An 18449-nucleotide genomic window follows, 5' to 3' on the forward strand; every position below is an offset into this window, starting at 1 on the left:
TTTTGACCTACCTACACACTCGCAAAGTGCCTTAACACCAAAGTAGCCTAGAAATGTGTAATAGAAATGGTTCTGGGCACAGAAGGTCCAGAGAATGAATTTCTACCTTCAGGAACATTCGGGGCCTTTTCGGTGAATATGCCACACAGAGAAGGCACTTTTGACATGCTCTTGGCCCCCTCTCCTCTCTCTTTCCCAAGGGGGCCAGATTGGGTGTGAGAGATGGTCAGGCCAACTGTTAACTTGGTGCATCTGCAGAGGTGGGCTGCTAAGTCTTTGGAGAAGGGTGGCATACAAATCTAATTAATAATAATAATAATAATAATAATAATAATAATAATAATAATAATAATAATAATAATGTAGAACATTGACGTGTGCTCATCCCTGTGGCTCTGAGTGCTAGTGGAGTCCAGTGCAATTCTGCTACGGCACCTGGGCAGGTAGCAAAATTGTGCATGGACATACCAGGGCGCGCATGGAGTTTGTAGTCTGGATGGAGCCTCCTTGTGGACCTGGAGCCCCTCCCTTTGTGCTCCCCCCCTCCCGCCTTCAATCAGCCCGCTCTCTTCTTCCAGGCATATCTTAACACTCTTGTTTATACATTTCTGGCTTCTAGCGAAACCCTCGAAAGCTTTGATCTGCCTTTTTTTGCCCCCACCGAGAGAGAAGGGAGCGAAGAAAGTCCTGTTTTGCTGAGACAGACAAATTGCCCGGGAATTCAATTTGGCGGGTTTCTTGGGGAAGAGGAGGGGGGCAAAGGGGAGGGGGAGAGCGCGTGTGTGTGTGTGTGTGTCCCGGGGCAAGAGGCTCTCCGGGACCAGAGCAGCGGGGGGGGGGGGGGTGTCTTTACCTTCAGGCACAAAAAGGTCCCCACTTGGGGCAAATTCAGAGGGGACCAAGAGGGCTGCTCTTCAGTCATTCAGGGGACTCCGGCAAGACCTGAGTGTGTGTGTGGGTCCATCTGGCCCCTGCCGCCTCTCTCTCTCTCTCTCTCTCTCTCTCTGTGCATTCTGTGTCCCCCCATTCCACTGCCTACTTGGGGGGGGGGGTTCCTTTTCTCTTCTATCTCTTCTATCCATTCTATCTCTTTTATCTCTTATATTTTCTGCCCTTCTCCCTAGTTACATTTGACTCCTTCGTCTATTTTCTCTTCTCTCTTCGATACAGTCTCCTCTCTAACCTTCATTGTGTATTATTGTGTATTGGACAAAACAAACACATAAAAGAAAGAAAAAGAAAAAGAAAAAGGGCTCAGCGGGGGAGGGCGCAAGGGGGGGTGAACTCCCCCGCTCAGCCTCCCTCCCTCCCCTCCCTCCCGGGGGCGGGGCCTGTGCCGGAGGGGCGGGGCGAGGCGGGCCTGCGGGGCTCCGGCCGGTCACATGGAGCCTCCGCTGGGCCGCGGCGCGCAGGAGGCGGAGGGGGCGGCCGTTGCCTCCGCTGCAGCCGCCGCTGCTGCCGCTGCCAGGGCCGGTCGCGGAGGAGCCCCAGCCGCCGCCGCCGCCGCCGCCCCGCCGAATGATGTGCCTGGGCAGCGCCGCCATGAAAGGTGAGCGGGTGCGTGTGTGTGCAGAGCCCGAGCGGGGATGCGGGTGTGTATGTATGGGGGGGGGGGGACACGCATGTTTCCCCCCTCCTTCCACGGAGCCCGGCCGGCCGGAGGGGGAAGCGGAGGCGTTGGGAAGAATGGGGGGGGGGGGCTTCGGGGGGGGGGGCGGCTGCTAAGGTGGGACGGGGAGGTGCGCTGCCCCCCCTCCCCGTGCCTCGGAGTGACCACGGAGTCCGGCGCAATTCGGCCGCCGCACCTGGGCAGCAGGGCGCGAGGTCGCATTTGGCGTTGCTTGCCTTGCTCCGAATAATAATAATTCTTCATCATCATCATCATCATCATCATCATCATCATCTATTAGACTTGTATGCCACCCGTCTCTGAAGACTCGGAGCGGCTCAGGAAAAAAAAGCAAAAATCTAATCTTAAAAACAATGATAAAAACCCCATTGTAAAACAGTCATGCCATCCAATTAAACCATAGGTAAAATGAGACATGTTTCTTTCTTCCCCGCTTGGAGCACTTTCGTTGTTTCTCTCTGCAAAGAAGAATGTTTTCCAAGCCCTAAGTCTTTGCAGGGTGGTTTCCATTGCTGTACTTGCTCTCAGTAAGTTTCTGTCCAGCCCTAAGCAGGTGCTAAGGATGTTCCCGGCTCTCACCCACTTGCAGGCTCTTTCATTGTTACTCCCTGCAAAGAAGGGTCTTCTCCAAGCCCTAAGTCTTTGCAGGGTGTTCCCCCCCCTCCCATTGCTCTACTTGCTCCAACTGCTGCTTTCCAGATGCTAATGATCTTCCCAGCTCTTAGGGCTTGCAAGCTCTTTCATGGTTACTCTCTCCAAATAAAGGGTTTCTTAAGCCCTTAGCCCCTGTCCACACACAGGATTTCCCTACCTGCCCAGGTGCAGGAGCAGAATTGCGCTGGACTCTGTCAGCACTCAGGGCCAGGGGGGGCGAGCCCACTTCACCATCCCACCTTAGCAGCCCACCTCTGTCCCCACTCCACCCCCCATTCGCCCCATTGGGTGGGTGGGTGGTGCAGGAAAGGATCCCTGGCAAAGTCTTCCACTGACGCCTGGCTGCTTAATTCTTCCAGCCCCCCCTTCTCCCCCCCCTCAATAGCCTTCCCAAGCCTGCCTCTTCTTCCTCTCCCGGGTTGAGTCTGTGGGCTTTTGCAAGCCCCCCCTGAACCGGTAGCCTTGTTGGGTGTTGTTGTTGTTCTTGTTGTTGTTGACGGAGCTGCCAAACATGATGCCAAGATTGCAGCCCAAGAATGAACTTGCATGTTTGTTGAGGGAGAAACATAGAGACATAGAAGATTGACGGCAGAAAAAAGACCTCCTGGTCCATCTCGTCTTATCCTATCCTTATCCTATGTCCTGTATTTTATCTTATGATGGATCTATGTTTATCCCAGGCATGTTTACATTCAGTGACTGTGGATTGACCCACCACGTCTGCTGGACGTTTGTTACAATGATCTACTACTCTTTCAATCTTTCTCACATGGCTTCTGATCTTTCCCCCAACTGACCTCAGATTGTGGCCCCTGGTCCTTGGGTTCACTTTCCTGAGTTCTTTCAGAACTCTGGGGTGGATGCCATTTGGACCCCATTGCCTTAGAGATCCTGGAGAAGCTTGATTGGCACCCAACTTTGTCTGCCTTGGACTTTGCTAGTCAAATTCCTCCACTTCACATCTGTCCAGTCTGGAGGACAGAAGGGAAAAGTGGGGGGGGGGGGCATGATGGAAACATTGAAATATGTGAAAGGGTTAAATAAGGTTCCAGGAGGGAAGTGTTTTTAATAGGAAAGTGAACCCAAGAACAAGGGGGCACAATCTGAGGTCAGTTGGGGGAAAGATCAGAAGCAAAGTGATAAAATATTATTTGACTGAAAGAGGAGTAGATGCTTGGAACAAACTTCCAGCAGACGTGGTTGGTCAATCCACAGTCACTGAATTTAAACATGCCTGGGATAAACATAGATCCATGCAAAGATAAAATACAGGAAATAGCATAAGGGCAGACTAGATGGACCAGGAGGGCTTTTTCTGCGGTCAATCTTTTATGTTTCTATTGGGGCAGCAGCTTCCCAAGCATTGTCCCCGCATGAAACGCATGGGTGCAGAGTGCCGGTTAAGTTGGTTAGAGGGTTTAACATCCTGGAGGATCCTGGGTTTAAAAGGGAGCTGGCTGGTGAGCGTTGGGTGATTGTCAAATCCCACAAAATGATTTTGTGCGATATGGTCTCTGACACGTTGCTTTAGGCTGGGTTTGTCGTATCACATTTAGGTCTTAATCTTCCCATCTCTGAGTCTCGCGGGTGGAGGAAATGGAATCTCCTGTAATAACTGTGAATGTTGGTGTTTATGTTGTTGTCTTCGGTCTTCTTGACTCACAGCCCCTTTTCCTTTCCATTCTGATTTGCCGTTCAAAAGCTGTGGGGAAAAATCAACGTTGATAGCCCTGATTAATTTCTCTTGAATGTTACGGACTGCAGCCTCGGTCTATTGCTAACAAACAGATCTGTGAAAATCCTATTCTCCCACCCTCCACTCTCTTTAAATAATGCCCGTACCCCTCTCTCGTCTTGCGCTGACCTCTGGCTGTTGGGAAGCGATGGGTTTGTTGGCCTTTGCAAGGAAAACAAGATGGGAAAAATCACTTTTAAAAGCTCAAATGTGCAGGGAAAGCAGAGAAATGGGTCCTGATGCTAAGGTTATTTTATCGCCTGGCCCGTTTTGTAAGGCTTCATAGGAGAATCGATGATTTAGATCAGGACTCTGAAAATAATGTAGAACTTAAAGGGAACCCCTGCCCTTTCGTATTCTCCATCTCTTCCTCCCCTCCCGAAATTTAAGCGCAGTAGGGACTCTGCTGTATCCCTCTGAAAATGACCCCCATAATATCCCCAAGGATAAAAAGTCCAGTTAGAGAAGGGAGTGAAAGACCCTCCTTGTCTTTCGTAAATTACTCAAGACCCATCTATACCGCCAGGCATGGGGGAGTTGAGACACCTTTCCCCCAGGCTTTTTTATATTTATGTTTGGGAATGTATATGATGTTTGCTTTTTAAAAATATGATAATAGGGTTTTATGTGCTTTTTAATATTAGATTTGTTTTTGCTGGAATATTGTTTTTATTGTTGTTGTGAGCCGCCCCGAGTCTTCGGAGAGGGGCGGCATACAAATCTAATAAATTGAATTGGATTGAATTGAAAAAGAAAACAGTTCCATTAGGTTATTTTGTGACCTGTTGTGAGCCGCTCTGAGTCCTCGGAGAGGGGCGGCATACAAATCTAATATATTATTATTATTATTATTATTATTATTATTATTATTATTATTATCATTGTCAGAGTATTGGCTGTGAATCTTTGTCTTAGTTCTTCTTCCTTCAACCTGTCTTATATCGCTGTGGATCCATGGAGGGTTGTGGTTCCCTTTAACAACTCCAAATCTTGACATGGATGAAGCTGTCTTCATTTTTTAATGGTTAAAAAGCCACAGGAGTAATCTGTGCGTTGATTGTCGTGAGCAAACCCTGCAGTAGTGCCGTAGCATAGCAAAACAGCATGTTGGCTGGTGTGAAGCCCTTCGGAGTCACGCTCGCTCGGTGAAGCCAAGATCTCAGTCAGTAAAAAAATAAACAATCATCTGATACCGGAGAGTTACCCAAACAGACAGAATCTGTCTCTTCCTTCCTTCCAGAAGAGAGTCACTCCTAGTTCTTTACGCAGAGCCCGGAGATAGAGAGATTTCAATGTGGGTACCCAGCAGGGCCTGCTGTCCCTTCACAATGGTTGTGTAGTTTTGCTACACTAAATCTACACTTTGCCTAAGTCTTCATTTCTCTCCACGCACTGTGGCTCCCAAATGGAGGCCGGCTGCTGTAATTAGCTCAAGGAAACAAAAATATTGTGGCAAAACAATTCCCTGTATTGTTAGCAAGGGAAGAGGAAAGTACTTAGACAACAACTCTGTCGCAGGGAGAATTTCTGTTAGTAATAAATGATTGTGCCGTGATTGAGGAGGGAGGTTAGAGGCTCCGCGCATTCGGCAGGGCTGCTGTGGGGTTCAGCACATGGGCAGGAATTGGTCATTCATTAAACCGCGTCTTGCACTTCTTGCTGATATTTTAAAACATTTCTCTGGATCGCTGCTTGAGCCTCCAAAGTTGTGACTGGCATTTGTGATCGCCTTGTCAGAGATGAGAGCTATTAAGGTGGAAATAAAAAGAGGGGCAGGAGGCCACAATGCATCACAATAATTTTGTTTCAGTGCAATGCACACAGAGGGATGGAGAGAGTGAAAGAGGGAGGGAGAGAGGAAGAGAGAGGAAAAAGAGAAAGGGAGGGAGGGAAAAAGAGAGGGAGAGAGAGGGAGAGAGAGCAAGAAAAAGAAAGGGAGGGAGAGAGGAAGAGAGAGAGAGAAAAGAAGAAAAGGGGAGAGGGAGGGAGAGAGAAAAAAAGAAAGGGAGGGAGAGGCAGGGAGAAAGAGGAGGAGAGGGATAGAGAGAGAGAGGAAGAGAGAGAGAAAAGAAAAAGGGAGAGAGAGAAAGGGAGAAAGAAAGGGGGGAGAGAGAGGGACAGGGAGAAGGAAGGAGAGGAAGAGGAAGAGAGAGTGAGAAAGAGAGAGAAAAGAGAAAAGAAGAAAAAGGGAGAGAGAGGGAGGGAGAGAGAGAGAAAGAGAGGAGGAGAGGGAGAGAGAGAAAAAAAAGAAAGGGAAGGGAAGGGAGAGAAAGGGAGAAAGAAAGGGAGAGAAGGGGACAGGGAAAAAGAGGGAGGGAGAAGAAGAGGAAGAGAGAGTGAGAAAGAGAGAGAAAAGAGGGAGAGAGGAAGAGAAAGAGAGAAAGAGAGAAAGAGAAAGGGAGGGAGAGAGCACTGATACAGGTTTCTATTCTCTGTGAATGCGACCACGGTGGCTGGATGAAGCCCTGCTTAAAACCCTGGTTTAGCCTGAACTCTGAACCTGGTCACCAGAGATGATGGATCCACTTCCCGAAGGTCTGGGGGAGGTTTCCCTTTCATGTTTAATTGCAATCTGTTGTTTCATGCAGATCTGACAGGCTGCATATTTTGGCTTCGCCTGTTTGCGTTCAAGGCCGTTGTTCCCGTTTGCCTGCTCCTTCTATCCCGCCATCTCGTTCGGGCGACTCCTTTTTGGAAGGGGGTTCATGCCGCCAGTCCATAATCAGAGGGAGAACTCCGCTTCTCTCACTCGGCCTTATCGGAGTTGGCTCTGTCGATGGAGCATTTTTTAAGATTAGGGCTCTTTTGCCCAAACTCCCTTTTCCTTCTTCTTCTTTCTGTTCTGGTGAACTTTGGGGAGGGGGCAAGCGACCGCTGCCCTGCAAAGCTCAGCTGGCTGGCCCCCTTCACCCAGGAAGAGAGCCAGGCCCCCACTGCGGCGGCTTTCACTCCACCCCCACTGCCTTCCCAGTCCCTGAACTGGGGGGCCTGGGGGAGGTTAAGAGTGAGGAAGGGTCCCGGGCCTTGCAGAGGCTTCAGGCACTACAAAGAAAGCAGCCCCCTTGGCTTCGGAACGGACCCTTTGACATCAGGTCCAAGCTGTGGGGCAGCCCCAAAGCAGAGTATCTTGAGAGCATTCTCTGCCTAGTGGTTGGCACTCGGGTTATGGATGGCCCATTAAGCATCTTGTGGTCCTTCCTTCCTTCCTTCCTTCCTTCCTTCCTTTCTCTCTCCATCCACCTATCTCCTTCCTTCCTTCCTTTCCTCCCAGTGGTTAGAATGCAGTATTACAGACTAATTCTGCCCACTCCCAGGAGTTCGACTCTGACCAGCTCAAGGTTGACTCAGCCTTCTGTCCTTCCTTCCTTCCTCTCTCCCTTCCTTCCTTCCTTTCTTTCCCTCTCTCCCTTCCTTTCCTCTTTGCTCTTTCGTCCCTCCTTCCTTTCTTCCCCTTCCTTCTCCTTCCTTCCTTCCTTCCTTTCTTCCTTCCTTCTCCTTCCTTCCTTCCTGATAGCACGTTACAACCAACCATCAAAACAATCACCATACAATATAAATAGGTAAGAACATAAATTGCCCGTGGTAAGGTCTCTCTCTCACACACACAAGCACAAGCCTACAGTGGTAACTTTGAACTGCAACATAACAACCAGCAGTCAGCCATATCAGGGTCACAATTGATCGGCCAATTTCCATCCCTGTACCAGTGTCATTGTGTGATCCCCATCAAAAATAACCAGCGAGACAACCTAAGCCAGGGGTAGGCAAAGTTGGCTCTTCTGTGATGTGTGGACTTCAATTCCCAGAGTTCCTGAGCTTGCATGATTGGCTCAGGAATTCTGGGAGTTGAAGTCCAGAAGTTATAGAAGAGCCAACTGTGCCTGTTCCTGACCTAAGTCATGAGAGGCCCTCAATTCAGGCTTTGGTGCTCCATCTGGGAAGGGAGACTCAAGGAGATGAATGATCTCCTCCAAACGTAGCCCTCTCCTCCCATGGAAATACGGGGGTCTTCCTCTTCACAGGGAAAGTGTGCATTAAAGCTTGAGATCCGGTGACCTTGCTGCTCCCTTTGGGGATCCATTTGGTGAAGCTTGTTTTTTCCACAAAGAACATTTCTTAGAGTGTTTGGTGCGAACTGACGTTGCGCTCAGCAGTTGACGAGTGGATTCTTGACCTGTTTTGACTTGTGCTGGGGCAACGCCGAGAGAAGCCAGGAAAAATATTTCCCCAATCCGCCGGTGTAGGCACTCCACCCACAGAGGCTTGGCTGACGTCAGTGGGAGTCTGCCGAGGATGCAGGGAAGCAGGTTCAAGCCTTTGGCTGAGAGGTGTGTTGAGTTGTTGGCTTTCAGTTGTGTGTTAATGCGCACACTGGCCTGGAAATACCTGTTCGGAAGTCATCGCAGTGCCTAGGTCAGCATGTTTCAACGCTGGCAACTTTAAGATGGGTGGACTACAACTCCCATCTGGCTGGGGAATTGTGGGAGCTGAAGTCCACCTATCTTAAAATTGCCAAGGTTGAGATATGCTGACTTCAGCGGTCTGTCTGTCTGTCTGTCTGTCTGTCTATCTATCTTTTGTCTCTCCTTCATTTCATCCCAAGAATGTAACTTTTCAAAACATCTTCAGGGGATTTGTCCACCTACCTGCCACCAGCCATCAAAAATGATGGGCAAGACTAGACTTTTCTCCCTGAAGATCTGTAACTGGGCAGTGGCTAAGGCCAGAAGCATTGTGGAAGGTTTGGTGACCTCTGGTAAAATACGGCCCGTTTCCATGTTATATTCTCCCCTATTATTGGTGGAGAGATTATTTGAATTGCAATGCCTTTTAGTATTTTTAAGTAAAGTGATGAAATGAACACAGTCCTGTCTTCATAGATCAACATTTCTCATTGATCGGCCATGAAATTTTATCCTACGTGAAAACTAAGAAACAACAACCTTATTTCGTTTTCTCCATTAGCTTCCCATGGGTATTTACTGTCCAAAATAAGAATATTTTTAGGTTGCAATGAAATTTGGTTCCTTTGCAAATCAGTCCACTCATTTCCTGCTGTAATTCAGTGTTCTGGATTAGTTTGGGGAGTTCCTCCACTTACTGACCCTAAACCAGTTTAGGAATTGGATAACCAAATAAACTTTCCCCGGATCAGAAGTGCTTTAAAAGAGAGTGGGGCGATTTGCTTTGTGTGAAATATTGACATAACAAGGAAGAGCTTTGGGAAGCTAAACAGTGATGGTAAATCTAATCACAGTTATTAGCTTCAGGACAGTTAGTACAGTACAATATTTATCTAAAACATTACTTTCCTGGTATCACTGGAGAGAAGTAGTTGGATACATGTTTAAAAAGTTTGTATCCCTTCTTTAAAGCACAGGTTTTTCCCCCCCTCTTGTCCTTCTGTCTCTCTCCCAAACATATATTTGTATACGCCCATGTTTTCTTTGTCTATAAGTTCTCGTTTCTGTTTGTTTAATTCATTGTTTTCCCCCAAAGCTTGTGTTTATTTATTTATTTGCTTCTCAGAAGCAATAACAAAACACACACGCCTGCTTTCTTGCATTTTCCCCAGTAGTTTCTCTCAAAGAATGCAACATATTTCGGAATGGAAAGAATCAGATTCTATTCTGAACGACAAACGGGCTTCTTCTTTCTTTTTTTTGGTCTGAAATATTTTAAGAACCGAGCAAGCCAGCTCAAGATTCCACTGCAGCCAAGCAAGAGAATTAGGGCCGAGAAGAACCTCAGCCACGGCCCCTCCATTGTCCTTCTTCCTGCAGCTGAGTTTTATTTTACTTCTCTGCAGCTCCTCCCCAAAGCCAGATGAGCTTTTTCTATTAAACGTCAGAAACACAAACTGGATGGGGACCCACTGAAGTTTTCTCCCTTATACCTTTTTCTGCTGTTTGTTTGAAGGTTGCAAATGTTCTTCCTGGCTCGTTTAGACTTTCAGCACAGATCAAAAGGAGGGAGCTCTTTCTATTTAGCAGCTTTGACATTTCCACTAGAAAAAATGTCAAAACAGCCAGGAATTTTAGAAAGTTTTCTAAACTTTCTGGCTGACCTTCCATCAGAGTCCTTCCTCTGGTTCTATCTCCTGGCATGGACTTAATAATAATAATAATAATAATAATAATAATAATAATAATAATAATAATAATAGTAATAGTAGTAATAATAATAATAATAATAATAATAATAATAATAATAATAATAATTTATTAGATTTGTATGCTACCCCTCTCCGAAGACTCGAGGCAGCTCACAGCAATAATAAAGACAATGTTATAGCGAAACAAATCTAATATTAAAAAAGAAAGCATATAAAACCCTATCATATTTAAAAACCAAACAACACATACATACCAAACATAAAATATAAAAGCCTGGGGGAAAGGTGTCTCAACTCCCCCATGCCTGGCAATAAAGGTGGGTTTTGAGTAACTTGCGAAAGACAGGGTGGGGGCAGTTCTAATCTCCAGGGGGAGTTGATACCAGAGGGCCGGGGCCGCCACAGAGAAGGCTCTTCCCCTGAGGCCCGCCAAACGACATTGTTTAGTCGACAGGACCCGGAGAAGGCCAACTCTGTGGGACCTTATCGGTCGCTGGGATTCGTGCGGCCGAAGGCAGTCCTGGAGATATTCTGGTCCGATGCCATGTAGGGCTTTATAGGTCATTACCAACACTTTGAATTGTGACCGGAAACTGATCAGCAGCCAGTGCAGGCCACAGAGCGTTGTAGACATGTGGGCGAATCTGGGAAGTCCCACAATGGCTCTCACGGCCGCGTTCTGCACGATCTGAAGTTTCCGAACACTTTTCAGAGGGAGCCCCATGTAGAGAGCGTTGCAGTAATCGAACCTCGAGGTGATGAGGGCATGAGCGACTGTGCTGAGGGCGTGAGGACTTCATTATCTGGCTGCTGCTGTTGGCTGTTAGGCCTTCACTTGGATCCTGACGAGTGCACTACTCTCAGGTTACTTTGTGTGCCTTGAAGATACGTTGATGGGGAGATCAGAGCTGTGTGTGTGTGTTTTCAAGTGGAAGGGAAGAGCATCGCTTGTGGTGTGGCACTGCAGCTCCTCCAAAGAGCTACTATGCCTGTCCTGGCACAGCACCCCTGCCCTGTCCTTCTGGGCAAGAGGCACCTTTTGGCCATGTGCAGCCTCAGTGGCGCAGGGGTTAGAGAGCTGCACTACAGGCTACTTCTGCTGACCACCGGCTGCCAGTAGTTGGGCAGATCGAATCTCACCAGTTTCAAGGTTGAGTCAGCCTTCCGTCCTTCCTAGGTCGGTCAAATGAGGACCCAGATTATTATTATTATTATTATTATTATTATTATTATTATTATTATTGGTAGCAGTAGCAGTATTATTATTATTATTAATATAATAATAATAATAATAATAATAATAATAATAATAATAATAATAATAGAAACAGAAGATAATAATAATAATGTCCAGATATATTTGCAGCAGAGTCTGGGTACCCGCTCAGGGTTGTTTTTTAAATTGTTGTTGTTGTTGTTGTTATTATTATTATTATTATGTCATAATCTAATGACATAATAATAATAATAATAATAATAATAATAATAATAATAATAATAATAAAACAACAACAACAAAACAACAACAACCCTGAGCGGGTACCCAGATTCTGCTGCAAATATATCTGGATTTTATGCTGCAAAGGTTTTATTTTCCGATATGGAAACTGAGGCATCTCCTCTTTGCTGATTCAGTCTTGGTACACTTTTTTTTTAAAAAAAACAAGAAGTACAGATTTTCTTGGGCTGATGAATTAAATCATTAAGTCAGTGGCTGGTGCCGTATAAAACCTACCTGCGCCAGGTGATGAGCTCAGGAAGCAGTTGGGGAGAGCTGGTTTGTCCTGCTTGGTTCACCCCAACCTGCCTCGGTTTACCTGGTCACACCCATTCTTGCCTGCTGGCCTTTTCTCCCAATCCAGGGGTGTCAAAGGCCTTGTTTTCATTCGGACAAGCTCTCCGTTTGTGGCCCTGGGATCTTAATATAATGCCCCCCTCAGCCCCCCCCCGCTTGCAAAGGGCTTTTCTTTCTTTCCTGGGAAGCACAAAAAGGACAATGCATTGAGGGGTCCTTGAGGGTCTCTGAACTTTGCAGACATTTCATGGGCCAAACCTTTTTAAAAAAACAATATATCAGTGGTCTGCAAGACTTAAGATTATGAATCACTGTCTGTGGGATTTGAAATGAGGACCTTGGTGGTCCTGAGATCCGAAAGGTTGGGGACCCCCATTCTAGACCAAGCAGAGGGGCCGGGTAGGGTGAACCGAGAGGAAGACCCACAAGGTGCTGCGTTGGGGTGGGGCCGGTAAGTCTTCAGCAACAACCCTCAAGGTGGTTGAGAGTTGCGTTCCAGAGTTGCGTGGGTGCTGGTGACGTGTCTGCCTGTAGGGGTTGGTTGCATAAGACCATTTTTGGGTGGGCCACTAAAGCACGTGGGCCCCAGTGTGCTGTTTTGAGGCCCCTGGCAATGACAAGGAATTTGGCTGATAAAGAAAAGGGGGCCTGGCATGTTCCATTTAATCATAATTCCTTGTGTGTCTAATCACACTTGGCCAATAAAGAATTTTGATCATAGAAACATAGAAGATTGACGGCAGAAAAAGACCTTCCGGTCCATCTAGTCTGCCCTTATACTATTTCCTGTATTTTAGGATGGATCTATGTTTATCCCAGGCAGGTTTCAATTCAGTGACTGTGGATTTACAAACCACGTCTGCAGGAAGTTTGTTCCAAGCATCTACTCCTCTTTCAGTCAAATCATATTTTCTCATGTTGCTTTTGATCTTTCCCCCAACTAACTTCAGATTGTGCCCCCTTGTTCTTGGGTTCACTTTCCTATTAAAAACACTTCCCTCCTGGACCTTATTTAACCCAATATAACATTTAGTATTGCTTTTACTACATAAGCCACCCTGAGTCCCCTGGAAAAAGGGTGCCTAGAAATCGAAGTAAGTAAACAAACAAACAAACAAACAAACAAACAGCATTGCCTCTTTGAAGATATTTGGTATAGGTAGCTGAGACTCCTAGAACTGTGGCTCAAATCTTCCCCTTTCAAAAGATCCTCAAGGGAAATCAAAGCTTCAGCCAATTTGTTTACTCTCTTGTCTCTGGCAAAGGCTCCGGGCAGCTCTGTTTAAATCTTGGAAAGACAAACTCTGGGAGGAAATACCACAACATTCTTTGGAGCCTCTTCCGTGTTGCAGGCAGCAATGGACGGGGCTGGCTCGGCCTTGTGCATTTGGAGAGCATCCTCTCTGCACCCACTTTCATTCAGTCCAAGACCTGGTTGTTCTTCCTGGAGACGTCATTGCCCAACAGAAAATGGTCTTTTGATTCAAAGACTGACATAACCAAGCCTCCTCCTCTTCTTCTTTTTCATCTTCTTCTTTGTCTTTTTCTTCCTCTTCCTCCTCCTCCTCCTCCTTCTTCTTCTTCCTCCTCCTCCTCCTTCTTTCTTTCTTCTTCCTCTTCTTCTTCCTCCTTCTTCTTCTTCCTCCTCCTCCTCCTTCCTTCTTCCTTCTTCCTTCTTCCTTCTTCTTCTTCTTCCTCCTCCTCCTCCTTCTTCTTCCTTCTTCTTCTTCTTCTTCTTCTTCTTCTTCTTCTTCTTTCTTCTTCTTCTTCTTCTTCTTCTTCTTCTTCTTCCTTCTTCTTCTTCCTTCTTCTTCTTCTTCTTCCTTCTTCTTCTTCTTCCTTCTTCTTCCTTCTTCTTCTTCTTCCTCCTCCTCCTTCTTTTTCTTCTTCCTCCTCCTCCTCCTTCTTCTTCCTTCTTCTTCCTCCTCCTCCTCCTTCTTCTTCCTCCTCCTCTTCCTCCTCCTTCTTCTTCCTTCTTCTTCTTCCTTCTTCTTCTTCCTCCTCCTCCTCCTCCTCCTTCTTCTTCCTTCTTCTTCTTCCTTCTTCCTTCTTCTTCTTCCTTCTTCTTCCTTCTTCTTCTTCTTCCTCCTCCTCCTCCTCCTCCTTCTTCTTCTTCCTTCTTCTTCTTGTTCTTCTTCTTCTTCCTTCTTCTTCTTCTTCTTCTTCTTCTTCCTCCTTCTTCTTCCTTCTTCTTCTTCCTCTTCTTCTTCCTCCTCCTCCTCCTCCTTCTTCTCTGTCCTGTTCTATTCTACTCTATTCTAAAGTGCTTTTATTTTTTGGCTCCAATTCAGAGAGGATCTCTTCTTATAGACCAGATCTACGATCTACATCTTTTTTTGCTGCTTTAGTGGGAACCAAGTGGAGTCTGCACAAGAGTTTGGACCCATTCAGAGGATTTTTCTCACTGAGAACTTGGTGCCTTGATTTGGAGCCAATTTGAGACACGTTGGGCCCGGCTGCTCTAAGCTGCACTTCTGACTGTGGCTTAACCAACATTCTGGGACATATCACAACCTTTCTTTCACATTGAAGCACCTTTTCTGTAGCTTGGCACCTTTCATGTGGTTTACAAATTATTTGAGGGTGAGCAAAGAAGCCTCTTCTTAAGGAAAGGGTGGGGGGAATTCCTTCCATAACCAATAAGCTCCTTAAAATGTCTACACAATTTTCTGGTGCAAACATTGAATTTGTTGTGGGTTTTTTTAAAGGAAAAAGAAGGGGAATAATTTCTGGCAGAAGGTCAATCGAATTCTGCTTTGTTCCCAGATCACTACATAATTTGATAATTATTACAGCTGATGGGCAATAAGCCCAGAGCTTTCCGAAACAGGCTTGTTTGTACGTCTGGTGGCCTTTCGCAGCCCTCAACCTGCTGGGATTAAAGGGGGGGGGGCTTCTCTGCTCTTCACTCGGAGCCTCCTCGCAGGGTGCAGAACAGCTTCTGTTTGTCTGATCCTAAAGGCACAGAAAACACTCAGGATCACAGTACTGTATTTCCAGTTGTGAAAGATTAAGATTTATTAGGTTTGTATGCCGCCCCTCTCCGAAAACTCTGGGTGGCTCACAATAACAACAATGCCATACATAGACTACAAATCCAATAAAGTTAAAAAACGAGATTCAAAACCCATAGATATTAAAAGCAATCACACCATTCTCATATATTACAGTCAGGGAAAAGGTGGTGGTGGGGAAGAGATAGTTATTAGATAGGTCTTCAACATCTTGCGGAAGGCGAGGAGGGTGGGAGAAATTCGAATCTCCGGGGGTTGATTCCAGAGGGCCGGGGCCGCCACTGAGAAGGCTCTTCCCCTGGGTAACGCCAAACGGCATTATTTAGTCGACGGGACCCGGAGAAGGCCAACTCTTTGGGACCTGATTGGCCGCTGGGATTCGTGCGGCAGAAGGCGGTCCTGGAGGTATTCTGGTCCGATGCCATGTGGGGCTTTATAGGTCATTACCAACACTTTGAATTGTGACCGGAAACTGATCGGCAGCCAATGCAGACCGCGGAGTGTTGGCGAAACGTGGGCAGATCTTGGAAGCCCCACGATGTCTTTCGCAGCCGCATTCTGCACAATCTGAAGTTTCCGGACACTTTTCAAAGGGAGCCCCATGTAGAAAGGTTCGTCATACTTCCCTGTTCCTGCTCAAAAGCCGCTCGCGATGTGGCCCGGGAGCTGTTCTCATTTTCCATGCAGCGAATTAAGTGCCAAAGAGTGTAAATATTTCAGGAGTGGCATCTCCCTGTGAGGAAAATTGCTGAGATTTGTCATATTCGGGAGATGCCGGGCTCACGAATTGCAGAGACGGTCCTGGTCTTTGGAGCCAAGGAAGGAGGGCTGGAGGGCGGTTATTCCGGTAAGGATGGGAGGCAGGCGAGCCCGGCCGAAAGGCCACTCTGGGTACCCACTCAGGGTTCATTGAATAAACTACAATGGCTGTGTTGATACAACAGGATAAGATGAAAGCAAACAAATCGTACTGTGGCCTCTGTGTGTGTGGTGCAAACCAGACAAATAAGTCAACATTGAGTTGTTTAGAGCAGTGTAACCCAACTTTGGCAACTTGAAGATATCTGGACTTCAACTCCCAGCATTCGCTGGCTGGGGAATTCTGGGAGTTGAAGTCCAAATATCTTCAAGTGGCAAAGTTTGGGAAACACTGGTTTAGAGGCGGCTTTGTGTAGCTTAGAATAATTACAAGTTTAGTGAGGTCTCCAGAACTGAACTGTGTCCAGTTCTGGAGACCTCACCTACAAAAAGATATGGATAAAAATTGAACGGGTCCAAAGACGGGCTACAAAAAGGGTGGAAGGTCTTCAGCATCAAACGTATCAGGAAAGACTTCATGAACTCCATCTGTAGAGTCTGGAGGACAGAAGGGAAAGGGGGGACACGATCGAAACATTTAAATGTTAAAGGGTTAAATAAGGTTCAGGAGGGAAGTGTTTTTCATAGGAAAGTGAACCAAAGAACACACAACGCACAATCAGAGGTTATTTGGGGGAAAGATCAGAAGCAACGTGATAAAATATTATTTTTATTGAAAGAGTAGTAGATGCTTGGAACAAGTGTCCAGCAGATGTGGTTAGTCAATCCACAGTGACTGAATGTAAACGTGCCTGGGATAAACATAGATCCATCTGAAGATAAAATACAGGAAATAGTAGAAGGGCAGACTAGATGGACCAGGAGGTGTTTTTCTTCACCCAGAGGGTCGTTGGTTTATGGATTCACTTCCAGAAGAGGTCGTGACAGCTGTCAGCCTGGATAGCTTCAAGGCAGGATGAGACAGATTCATGGATGCCAAGTGTATTATAGGTGGTGATTGAAACGGATGTCCAAGTGCCACCTCTACGTTGGTTGAGGCAAGCAGGGTTCCCTTGGGTCCCATTTGTTGGGGGTCAAGGGAAAGGGAGGGTCTTGCCTTCTCTTTCTGCTCAAGATCCCCCTGGACAATTGGTGGGCCACTGTGTGACACAGAACGCTGGACTTGATGGGCTTTGGCCTGATTCAGCAGGGCTCTTCTGAGGTTCTGAGGTTCTGCCATCAATCTTCTAGGTTTCTATTCTTTCTTGCTCCATTTTCCCCTCCTGCCTACACACTCCTCCCCTCTTCCTCTTCCTCTCTCTCCATCCCTCCCTCCCCCCCTACTTCCCCTTCCACCCTCTTCAACCTTTCCAGAGTGTCTTCCTTCCCAACTCATCTTACTTTTTGCAGACTGATGCTATGTGTTCAGATTTAAAGACTACCCATAACGCTTCAATAACTCTTTGTTCTGTATTAAATGCACTCGAAAAAATAAAAAATAAAACCTCTTTATTCTAGGTATGTGATTCCCCCCCTTGCACACACACTTCCCTGGTTCCCAGGCTGCAGGAGAGCTGCCTGCCCCCCCCCCTCCATGGCTGCTGGCCTCTTGCAAGACGTGTCCTCGGCTGCCCTCCCTCCCAGCGCAGATATTTTCAGAACAGAGAAAGGCTTATGTTCCCGCGCGGATACTCGATCCAGGGCAGGCCGGTTCATTCTCCCTCAGTGGGACTCTGCCCAAAAGCTGCATTGTCCGGCTCTCTACGGCCACTCCATTTGCCCGAGAAAAAGAAACCGTCCCTTCAGACTCTCCGCCCGGTCAGCTGAATGAAATGGGGAGGGGGGGCACAGCGGCAGCCGAGCAACGGCTTCTAAATGACTTGTCAAGATCTGTCCATTTTTCTCGCCGAGTTTGGAATACCAAGTTTATGCTGGAGGATCTCTCTCTCTCTTACACTCTCTCTTTCTCTCCTTCTCTCTCTCTCCTCCCTATTTCTTCCTCTTTTTCTCTCTCATTCCATCTTTTATTCTTTTTCTATTTCTCTTCTTTTTCTTTTCCCTTTATTTCTCCCTCTTTCTTTCTCATTTCATATTTTATTCTTTTTCTCTTTCCCTCTTTTCTTTCTCTCTTTCTCTCCTCTCCTCTCTTTTCTCTTTATTTCTTTCTCTTTTTCTTTCTCTTTCCATTTTTAAATTCTTTTTCTCTTTCTCTTCTTTCTTCTCTTGATTTCTCCCTCTATTTCTCTTTGTCATTCCATATTTTATTCTTTTTCCTCTTTCTCTCTCTCCTCTTCTTTTTCTCTTTTCTTTCTTTCTCCTATTTCTCTTTTCTTCCTTCCTCCCTCCCCCTTCCCTCTTTCTTTCTTTCTTTCTTTTTTCCCGAGGTAGCGCAGTGGTTAGAGTGCAGCTTCTTCAGCTGACTGCTATCTGTAGTTCACCGGTTCAAATCTCCCCACCGGCTCAAGGTTGACTCAGCCTTCCATCCTTCCCAGGTTGTTGGGGACAAGAGGCTGACTCTGTAAACCATTTAGAGAGGGCACACTATGAAGTGGTATATAAGTCTAAAATGCTAAGTGCTAAGTTTCTTTCTTTCTTTTTCTCTCTTTCTCTCTTTCTTTCTTTTCCTCTCACCCCCTCTCTCTCCTTCTTTCTTTCTTTCCCCCCTCCCTCTCCCCCCCAATTCCTTTCTCTCTTCATGGGTCTGCTTC

At 46.6% G+C, this 18449-nt stretch overlaps 1 protein-coding gene across 5 annotated transcripts in view; it reads left to right on the top strand.

Moving 5' to 3' along the window:
* RORA (RAR related orphan receptor A) overlaps positions 1-18449 on the top strand; it is a 69294-nt gene that overhangs the window by 20525 nt on the left and 30320 nt on the right. The window contains exon 1 of one of the 5 annotated variants that reach the window (XM_070762180.1): positions 1403-1549. The exons of 3 other annotated variants lie outside the window; for them this stretch is intronic. In XM_070762180.1, coding sequence (XP_070618281.1) covers positions 1519-1549 — 31 coding nt within the window. In that variant the 5' untranslated portion in view covers positions 1403-1518. Of the gene's footprint in view, positions 1-1402; positions 1550-18449 lie in introns of those variants that run through there. One more of the 5 variants, XM_070762177.1, reaches the window with a different exon arrangement.

This window comes from Erythrolamprus reginae, chromosome 10 (genome assembly GCF_031021105.1).
Source record: "Erythrolamprus reginae isolate rEryReg1 chromosome 10, rEryReg1.hap1, whole genome shotgun sequence".
NCBI lineage: Eukaryota > Metazoa > Chordata > Lepidosauria > Squamata > Dipsadidae > Erythrolamprus > Erythrolamprus reginae.